We start from the raw sequence: 11,979 nt of genomic DNA on the forward strand, positions 1-11,979 counted from the left end.
AGCGACCGTTCAATATGAAAATCTCGATCGATAGGTTGGCGCGAGGCTCCGATAAAAGGCACGCGAAACCGGGCGGTACACGGAAGCTTTTCCACTTAATCGTACGGTACCGCGCGCCATCAAACAGACTCTTGGTCGTTTTCACTGGAATCCCCGGTGAAAAGCCACACGGGTGGATGGAATATTTCACGGTGTTGCGCGCCTGCGTATTATCTCTACGGTGGATCGATTACAAGCGCGCAAAGCGCCAGTTTTTCAAAAGTCCCGTTTTTTTCCTCCTCGATATTACGTCAGGGGTGTTTTTGTCTTTTAGCTATGATCCACACTTTTTCATTTGTCAAATGTGTGCATCAATGAACGCGCACAACCAATATTTGTTTGCTCGATCGCTCGTAGATGCTCGAGTAGTCGTCAGTGCATCAAACGTCCTCGGATGTCCATTTCATATTTATTTTTAATGTTGTTCCATCCGATACATTTCCGAACAGAAATTTCGCTTCTTCGTAAAAATACCTTATGAGTCTTGGACTACTATCTATTTAAACTTTATTCTTTAAAAACAAAACAAAAAACAAAAAAAAAAACAACAACAACAACAAATGGACCATTTTTTATTTTATACAATTTCCTTTATACACGATTATATATTATTTTCACTTATCCAATGTAATATTATTTTACGAAATAAATTATATTCGTTTAAAAACTAAAATAAACACAGATGATAAGGACAATTCAAAGTAATTTATCACTGTAGCAGTCGAGTTCAATAACTGAATTTTAAATACAGAATACGTGACTTTCTTTTGGCTTTAGTGATATATTTTTTAAACTCATTAAAATTATCCGCATCATTATATCAGATTAATCATTTACTTTTAATGTAGCCAATTATTCATAAGTATAACATCCAACTAAAGTGTGCACTTTAGCTTACGTAGCTTTATTTTAGGAAAACGAAATTTCGTCCTTTTTTTTATTTTTTTTTTTTTTGTTTTTTTTGATAAAAAAAATGTATTTAAATTGAGAAGATTTTATTTTTATAATTATGAAAAAAAGTGAATCGAAATGTATCTAATGGTTATGTATAGTTATATATATTGTTTCTTGATTAATTTAAGCGTGACTAATGAAAAGAAAAAAAAAAAAAAAAAAAACTACAAAATAATAGAATCTATTGTCAAATATAATTTTCATTCTTTTGTTTTGCTAAAAATTTGTGCTAACAAAACTCGAAAAGCACATTTTTGCAAACAAAAAATAAGATTAATAATATTTAAAATTATTGAAATTAAGTGTTCAACGTGTGTTTATATGCCTGTGTGCACGCATCCCTATGTAAATTCTAGTCATCTTATCATTGTTTTTAATAAATAATTTATAATAAAAGAAAACCAAACAAAGATGTTATAAAATACGTAAGTATAATAAAGAGTTATAAATTGCTATTAATTCAATCTCGCATTTAAAATAAGAGAAAATTTTTAAACAAAAATAAGCATAGGAAATTATTGTAGAAGTATTTATTTACTTAAAGGGCTCATATTTACTTAATTTCCATGAGATCCATTACGGTCTATTTTACATAATCCTTTAGAAAACAAAGCACTTTCTTCGTATATAATATTTCAAGCTAACATATAAATAGGAAGTATCCATGTACAATCGGAAGTATCGGTTCATTTTATATAACAGGCACACGTATATTTCAAGTCTATGAATGAGAATTGTATAGCTTATTTCTTTATTTTCGCAATGAACGTAATGCTGCTTTCGAATGCAGATCAGCTTTCGATTAATAAATCATCGCTAGTTATATCAGACTTCTCTGTGCAATGAGAACTATATCCATAGTGATAATCATACGAACATAAATTAGTGTTATTAATTTACTTATAACTGCGCTGAAATATCTTTCCATGTCGCATAATTGATCTATAAATAAGTAACGCTGATACTACTTCAATTTATATCTATGCAAACGATAAATTACTAATTATCATTAGAATAAGCTGTAAATAATTAAGTAAATTAAATAGCTAATAAAAATATAATAAACCTTATGAATATCGTAAATTCATTTTTTTTTTTTTTTTTTGTTTTTTGTTGCCAATTCGTACTTTATTGTGAATATGTGAATTTTAAAGCATAGATTTGTCGCCCGACGTTATTATATTATAATACTTTGCACGTTTGCAATCATACTTAAAAAAAAAAAAAAGCAATTAAATAATGTATCGATATTTATTTAACAAATACAAATTTATATTACAACAAAATTAATATACACATTACATGATTTATTAAAAATTTTAAATTACTTTGAACAATATTTTTCATTCTATTAACTATTATTAACATTATTATAAATAAATAAATTCTAACCAAGAAATAATAAATTAGTGTATATTATTTCCACAATATTAATTAATTTATAGGAGGTAAAGGTGTACATAATAATATTGGACAATTACTTTTGCCAATTTATTTGCCTTTATAATACTCTCTTCGCGAAGACATACATTTACTCAGCATTTATTAAAATTAATTTTAATTAATGATATAATAATACATAACGTGTATTATTTCATTGATGTTATTTTTTGTTTTATTTTTTTTTTTTAATTTTCTGAAATATATAGAGTTAAATAAAGTATTAAATGCATTAAATCATAAAAATATAATTGCTCGTGAAACAGAATTATTAAATAAATTAAACATATAAATAATACAATATATTATTAATGCTACAAGCACGCAAAATATTTATATAAATAAGATAGAAAATTACTCTTACGACCTCAGCACATGTCAAATAATGCAAAAAATTTTATAAATAGTCTAACCATATTATACACCGAGTATAATTATCTAATCTCTCTCCCTCTCTATACATCTATAACACACACACACACACACACACACATACATACATACATACATACGCACGCGCGCACACACACACACACACATAGATCTAACCATCTATCCATGTAGCTATCTATCGAGCTATCTATCTATTATTTATCTCATTGACGCTCTATTCTTTCTCCTTTGCACTTTGCAGTCGCATAAATTCAACGACTCGCAATTACGTAATATTTCCTCGTGCCACAGTACACAGCATATCACCGATACAACATTTTCACCTGTGGCGCATTGATATTCGGTGCTGTTCGCTGATCTCACATTACTTTCTTATTTATAAGTATTATCGATAACTACATCTGCTCGTCATTACAAAGTTTAGCGGATCTCTTATTAATTAGACTTTTCAATCATTTTAATTGCATTAGATTAACCTCTCACATAATAGGTTTATTTTTCAATAATTCACAGCTTCTGAAAAATTCAATAAACAAAATGTGCGATATTTTTAATGGGAAATAAATAAAACTTCAACAGTTTTTCACTAGTTTCAACACAAATTTTACTTATATGCTCTATCATAGACAATTATTGGAAACTTCTATATGAAACTTTGAATACTAACTATAATGTCTTTCGAGTCCATACAAAATTATAATTATGCTCATATAAAAGCGTTAGAAAAAAATCAATCAGAGTTTTAAAAAACAATTTAATCTCTTGTGGAATTAAAATTTTTCGGTTTGATAATATTTGTACGCGTGAAATTATTGAAATCAATAACATCAAAGCTAAAATAGAAATTGTAATAACATGATTACAATGCAACAAACCGCAAAAGTATTTTCTCTTAAAGTTATTAACACGAAGAGAAATGATTTTCTCCCTTAGTAACATATTAATGATTTCAATTTTATAAATATAAATATAAGTCAAGCATTATGTAATCAAAAGCCTAATATAGTTTCAAGGTTCTTTAGAAGTTACGTGTGAAGAAATGGCCATAAATAATTCACGTCCTCCCATCATACACTTAATGAACTAGACTGGCGAAGGAAATTTAAACAAAGTAAAATCCAATTAAATTATGAAAATATAATTATTATGCTTTTTGATAAATAGAAGTTTTACATCTTAAGAGCATCTGATAAGACAAAAATTTTCAAATTTTCAATCAATTATAATTAATAGATAATCTATGACGCATTTCAACGATAATTAAGGCAGAATCTAAAGTTTTTACGAATATTTGTATTAAACTAAATTATATCTGTAGAAGTTATGTAAGTATTGTTTATTGTAAATATCGGCAGCATTTCGTCCTTAAAGAAAATTGGTAAATCTGTTTATTAGTTCGAAAAACAAATGATAATAAGTAAAATTAGAAAATTTAGCGCAGTAATTGATAAATAACATATACAATGTAATTTAAATGAAAAATTAGATAAAAAAAATATAATGTAAAATAACGTTCTTTTCTTATATTAAAGTTAATCTTACACTGTTTCAAGGAAAAAGCTATTAATTCCATATATCGCTGGATATTATGATGAAAATCTAGAGTTTTTATGAAGTAATCAATCAAAAGTCTAGTTGAATGCTTAAACGTTATGCAAAAGAAATTAAAATTAATGTAAATTTCTAAATCCTATTGCAGTATTATGTAAAAAATTAAACGATCTGATTTATATCGAAAATCTTTTTCACACCGCCTTCATAATGATTTGCAATAAGTACAAGAAAATAGGCTCTCAGTAGAGAAACTAACTTTATTGGGAAAGTGATTTTATGTGAAGTATTGAAGATACAATCGAAGCTCGAGTAATAAAAATCGAAGAATTTTACATTAATTAGGGATCGATGTAACTGGCCTACCCCAAACTTATTCACAATGAGTTTGCCTCGCGACAGCGATAATTAAAATTCCTTGCACGACCAGCATGAAGCTGAAAAACGAGGAATAATAACGCGAGGGAATAGAGATAGATGATGACTCCAACAATATCGTAATCATGCAGCGATAATAAAGAGAGAAAGGTGTTGTTTACACGTGTGCTAACGCAGCCATTTGATTTTGTAAGCAGGTAAAGCCAACGACACCTACGTTCTACTCGCTGCACGACCTAACGACCGCATCGATCGTCTCGTTTTTGCTCGCTCGCGAAGTCCACGAAGATTTTGATGCTCAAGTTTCTCGAAGTTGAAACGACGATGTAACTTATTACCAAGGAAGCATTAATGCAGAATGATTTGTTGCTATTACAGACTGATTTTTCTTCTTTCATTCGTTCTTATGGGAGATACTATCTCGTTAACCTACTTCTTCACGGTACGTGGTCGAAATTAACATCGGCAGCTGCTGCCTTGTAAATTAAGGAAAGAATAAAGGTAATTTTACTTATCGGGTTAAATTAAGATGTTGCCAAGGGATACTTCAGAATTAATCGAAATTTCTTACAATGTGCTTGTGAACTGAATGATTTAGCGATTTTTCATTGCGAGCTTTATTTCTAGTAAATTATTTATGAGTTCCTTTAATCTACAAAGGATATATATATATATATATATATATATATATATATACTTTATTTAATACTTTTAATTCTTTCATAATTAATCAATCAAAATTTCAAATAATCATACTTTATTTAATACTTTTAATTCTTTCATAATTAATCAATCAAAATTTCAAATAATTTTACAATTTTACTTACTCTTATCGTTATTTATATAACATAACAAAAGAAGATAAATTAATTGTTTTAAATACTAAATTTTAGAAAATCTCATCAATTTCTAGTGACATTGCAATCGTTATGGAGACAATTGGAGAAAAAAATAATGTAACTATCAAAAATTTCGAAAAAAAAAAAAATAATAAATAAATAATAATAATAATAACAAATAAAGTAAAATAAAGTTCAATTTAAGCGGTTGCAGCATTTTCCAGCATAATATATTCGTTTATCGAGTTACGCTTGATTGAAAATTGTGAAAATACCTGTTTGGACTGTGCAGCATTTAAATATAATATTTCTCTATCTTACTATCTTGGCAAAATACTTAAGTATGAAATAAAATCATTCATATTTCAACAACCATAAAAAGCACATTCTCGAAATATTTTGAATCATATAACATAAATCATTCTTCGAGACAATAATAAAACACAATCTTAATTAATATATTTTTGTAATTATTAAGGTCAATATTATCTATAAATTATGTATTTTTTTTTTAACGAAATTTTCCAGCAGTACTCTGTAATTAATTGTAAATTAATTGAATAAAAATGATGGTAATACAATGTACGAAAATGAATTTTTATAACTTGTATTTCTTGAAATTTCGAGTGTATAAAAATTTTATCAACTAATGTGTACAAAACTTGTTGTTTATAATATCTTATATTATATGAAATATGTTGTATAATGATTCCGCGATAAAGGAAGCTTTAATAAATCCTATTATTTCAAGACATATTAGTTGAATAAAATTAATTTAGCAATAAAAACTTTATTCTAATAAGACATGTTGAATTGATAGATAATTTCAACAAATTATATGAATGTAATTCTAAAGAAATAAAATATTGTATTTAATTTGTTAATTTTTATTCACTTCATTCGTTTGATAGATATTTATTACATAATTTTTACAATGTATAAATTATATAAAAGCTTTGATAAAGAATAATTACATTATATACTCTTTATAACAGAATAATATAAAGAGAATAATGTTTTATGTTTCTAATTAAATACATAAATTCTGAGAAAAACAAATCCTACTTAATATCGGCTTTATAAAAATAATATAAAATTAATATCTTCGATACTTGTTAGATACGTTGAATATCTATATATTAAATTATTAAAATAAAATATTTTATCCTCAACTATTGCTAATCGTAAAGTAATTATTAATATTTATAATTAATATTTAATTATTAATATATATATATATATATATATATATATTATATAAATATTCTATAAGATCATTGTTTAGTATATTGTCTTTTTAACAAAATTATTAAATTTATTTGAAAAGAAATAATCAAAATTTTAAATGAAAAAAAAATATAAACAAGTTATTCATTTGCTGCAAAAATCGAATTGAAATACAAATGTATTTAAAAAAAAATTGAAAAATACGAAATTTATAATCAGATTCCAGCTCCATTTAAAGATATAATAGTTATATCAAATACATCCTTAATCATTTCAAATAATGAGTATCTTTTAAATATCTGTTTTCATACTGCTTCGGCCATATTATTCTGAATTATTTTATCAAATAATAATTCCAAATGTATTTGCTATGTTATAAAATTATTTATAATTTGAGTAAAACATATTTAGGACACAAGCAACACGATCGAATACAAATTTATTGAGTACATTCCTTTCAATTGCCTTGCTATGCACACTGCACATGGTAATAATTAATAAAGTGTTATAATTTATTTATTTAAAAACTTAAATTTACGTTAATTTCCAGACGAATCAATATAATCATTATATAGGGTCCCGTGACGATTTAGTACAATTGAATTTTCGTAAACTAATTTTAAGAAAAAATTGTAATTTAATGGCTCGAGCGATGCGAAAGAAAAGTCTGCTCATCATAAAGATGACACGATAATATACACACGTACTAAAGAAACATAATAAACCAACGTACACATCCACTTAATTAAAATATAAATTTATTAATGACAAAGTTGCGTGTGCTTCGCGTGATTTTTCTCATCTCTTAACTCCGGTGCTCAAAGGAAATTTAATTCTCTATAAAACCCGAAAGAACGATTAAGAATACTAGTAAGCGCTTACGTATTTATAAGGAAGGAATAAGGCGACATACTAAAAGTGTGACAAAATATTCTGGAACAAATTACGAATATAATGTCCTATTAAGCGATGTAAATGTTATTATAATTCGTTAACCACAGCTGGACAAAACAGCTATTTAAACATTAGAAAGCCATGTACGCGATCGATACGTTTCCATTAAGAATATGATATACTTTGCATAGGTATTCGTTCGGAAAATTCGGAAAATGCAAATAGTCGTTACCGTAAGAGAGTCAAAAAATTAATAGACGTTACAAGACCTCGGACAAAGTCGACCAACAAGGACAGAAGCATGGGATCGGTGAGGCGGATAATAGCAAATGAAGAGTCCTTTGATCGTGAGAACGCTTCTCGTGGGCAGAATATAAAGGGGCGGAGGCCGTGATTTCGGCGTGAATATTCGCTAAGCGAGTACTGGACGGGATGGAAATGGAAAAGGCAGCAGCTCCCGGCTAAAATTTCCCAAGCGCGCCGACAATTAAAGCCACGAGGAAGGAAAAAAAAAGTAGACAAAAGCGGGAACTGGCGGTGGGACGTGCGTGCGCTCGGACTCAATCGGCGCTCGACTCGAGGGAAGCCGCCGACGACGTCCCCGGCGTTCCTTATAAAAGCCGAGGGTAGGCCACGTGCAAACTCAGTGTGCTCACTGCTCAACCAGCATGGACGGCACAGGTAAACTGAAAGTGAGTAGTAAATACCAGCGTCGCCAACCTACCACTATCACAATCTCTCTCTCTCTCTCTCTCTCTCTCTCTCTCTCTCTCTCTCTCTCTCTCACTCTCACTCTCAATCCCTCTCTCGCTCTATCTACCTATCCATCCATATATCTATCGAGCGATCGATCCCTCGTCCCATCCTCACTGTCACGGAACTCTATCCTCTTTTTACGTAAAGAAATGCAGCTTAGACGCTTCTCGTGCACGATAAATCAATCGATTATTCTTCTGGGAAAATGTAAGAGACTCTTGGGAAGGGACGATAGAGTATTCGTTGTATGAAGTTGCTGGGCATTTCGGAATTGCATTAGTGGAGAGGCTCTCCGAGAGAGTCGATTAAGCGCCTTGTGAAATTATTCTTTCAATTTATTACTTATTGTTTCTCGTAACTTTATTATCTTTTTTTCAATCTTATTCAATCTTATTTAGTATTCACACTTTAACCAGCAATTTTTATAATCATTTGCTACTTCTACAGTCATGAGAACCGACCGACCCAACTCTACGAATGCTTTATAAATTCCTTTGTTTATCAATATTTTATTATTGCAATATCGCTCCACGTGACACTCGTATCGCAATAAAATACAGATAAAAATAAGAAATTCATAATTTTTAATATGCCGCGGTACTTTAAAGTAATTTATTCTTATAATACTAGTCGGTCTGTAAATTTTCCTATAAACTCGTAATTAATTTTACTTATACGTACATATACTTATACATCCCTGAAAAATTAATATAATCGTGAATAACTTCATGTGGCAATTATAATAAAAATAATTGATAAATCTTTATCCACATACATTCTTATATCTTTGCATTATTCAAATTATGAAAAATGTAATTACTATATTACTACATATATATTAATATTATTATTATTATTATTATTATTATTATTATTATTATTATTATTGTTGTTGTTGTTGTTGTTTTTTCCGCATACATATATATATATATATATATATATATATATATATATATTATTGTTTTTCTTTAAACTTTATTGAATTACAATTTATATGAATTACACAAATAATATAAACGAATTGAAAACCCTAAAATATCAAACTTTAAAATTAATAAATTTCTTTCCCATAAATTACAATAATTAGTTAAGCATAAAATTAATAATCAATTAATTAATTAATTAATTTAATTAATAATTAATATTAAAACGTTTAAAATAATTTATTTTAATAATTTATACAATTCAATAATAACAAAAATGTACTAAAATCAGCATTTGAGAAATTAAAACCAATAAATCATGAGCACTTTAATATTTACTGCATTGTTTATTATTTACTTGAATAATATAGGTATCGTTGACATATTATGTATATTTTACAGCTAAAAATTTAATGTTGCTTGCATCTGATAAAATACTTGATGAGTGAAATGCTATCCAATATATTATTGATTAATAATAATAATGTGGCATATTAAAACAGTTTAATTCTTAAAAAAATATATATAAACTAATATAATATCGACCTATATCATCAACCTATGATAATAAAATAATTTTTGTATTACGCTTTAAATACATGGCATCATAAAATTTTATATTTTTCAATTAAAATAAGTAAAAATTATCTAACTTCTATCATTCTTAATTCTGTTGTTTAAATTGAATTAAGTAGTAAGTTTTTTTAGCAAATATATGTACAAAATATATATATACTACTAATAAAAGTTTACAAAATTTTAAAAAGTACTTCTTTTAATCTCCTTTTTTACTTGAAATTATGTGCAGAACTTTTACATAATAAATTAAGATACATTCATTTTTACTAATGTGATAATTATTATTTCAAATAATTATTTGAATACTGAATTATTGGAAGAAAAAAATTGAGGATAATTATGCAAATAAAACGAATTATAAAAAGAAAAAAGATGGCTAAATAAATTTTTTCTCGACAATCATTTTAATAATTGTTACATTGTAGTCCTTGGATGGTTAAAAGCTTAAAAGTTTTGCAATCGAGCACTTGTATAATACTAAAATTTAACAACTATTTATGTTTAGCTATAAATATATTTTTATGACCAAAAACTAAAATGCTTCTTTCATCATACGTTCTAATAAGCCTTTATTTAAAAAATATAAATAATACTACAAAAGTTTTATTACAAATATTCTAAATAACGAATAATATTATTGCTTAGGATTGCTTCTAAATATATATATATATATATATATATATATATATGTATTTAGAATATTTATATATATATATATATATATAAATGTAATGTAAATTGCAGTTTTACGATGCAAGTAAACTTTAAGCTTTTAATCATACTTAATTTCCCCTACGAAATTATCCACCTCAATAATTGATGACATTAAATGATATTGTCCAAACTTTCATAAAGATAATTATCGCACGTATGAATGTTGTCTTGTAATTTTAATTTAGGTGTTAATATTGTAACACCTAAAGCAAGTTAAATATTTCATTTAGCCAAAGACAATCAAACAAATCGCACGTTACAGGCTTTCGTGATCATCGGGCTTCTGGCTCTTGCGCAAGCCGAGGAGGCTGCGAAAAATGCGGTACCCATAGCTTCGGAGACGTCGATAAATGAAAAGAAGTCCGAGGAGAAGTCGAAGCGCGGCCTGGAGCTGAGCCTCGGCGACCACTTTGGCTTCGGGGATCTCGGCGGCGCTGGTCTCGGCGACCTGGGTAGCAGTATCAGCGAGCACGAGCACGTCTCCCACGGGCACATCAAAGCTGTCACCATCACCAAGCACGTACCCGTGCTCCAGCCCTACCCAGTACACGTCGAGAAGCACGTGCCGTACCCGGTGAAGGTGCCCGTCAAGGTCCCCGTTGACCGGCCTTACCCCGTTCACGTACCTCAGCCGTACCCCGTCATCCATGAGAAGCACGTGCCCTATCCCGTGGAGAAGCCTGTCCCGTACCCAGTCAAAGTGCCCGTTAAGGTAAGCAAATGGTATTTCTCGGTCGCAAGGGCTCTCCTTGCGAACTGTTTGGATTCAAATTCTAGATTTGATCTAATGGCTTAACTGCGCCGGGAAATTACAGCCGCATTATTGTATCCAATGACAATTATATTTTTCGAAATTCTACTTACGCGTTAAATTCGATTTTCAGACTGCGAAACCAATACCATAAAGTGCAATAATCGATATGAAAATGTTATTCCTTGGGCGTCATTAATCATAAAAACTTTATGTTTATTTCCATTATTATCATTGCTGTAATTATAGTTGACTAAATGTCAAATTGACGTATTCGTTTATTAGGTGCCGGTGAAGGTGCCGTATGAAGTGAAAATACCCATCAAGGTCCCCGTGGAAGTCCATAAGCCAGTACCTTATCCAGTTAAAGTACCTGTTGTCGTTAAGGAACCATATCCAGTTTATATTAAAGAACATCATCATCATGAACACGAAGGATTCGGTGATTTTGGACATGGATTTAGTTATTACTAATTTTTCAAATACTAATTTAAATTATGACGATCTCACGACTGATATCTTATTTTGTAAATTTTTTTTT

General features: G+C 28.6%; 1 protein-coding gene across 1 annotated transcript; it reads left to right on the plus strand.

The window, feature by feature from the left end:
• Nucleotides 1–10,907: 10,907 nt before the first annotated feature.
• On the plus strand, nucleotides 10,908–11,966 carry LOC105359281 (BCL-6 corepressor-like protein 1; the record flags this gene model as incomplete). The annotated part of the gene is made up of 2 exons (XM_011495835.1): nucleotides 10,908–11,399; nucleotides 11,724–11,966. Coding segments are annotated over 2 exons (681 nt in total), but the record flags the coding sequence as incomplete, so codon positions are not given.
• Between the last annotated feature and the right edge of the window lie 13 nt (nucleotides 11,967–11,979).

The sequence above is a fragment of the Ceratosolen solmsi genome, unplaced genomic scaffold (genome assembly GCF_000503995.2).
Source record: "Ceratosolen solmsi marchali unplaced genomic scaffold, CerSol_1.0 scaffold11, whole genome shotgun sequence".
Classification (NCBI taxonomy): domain Eukaryota; kingdom Metazoa; phylum Arthropoda; class Insecta; order Hymenoptera; family Agaonidae; genus Ceratosolen; species Ceratosolen solmsi.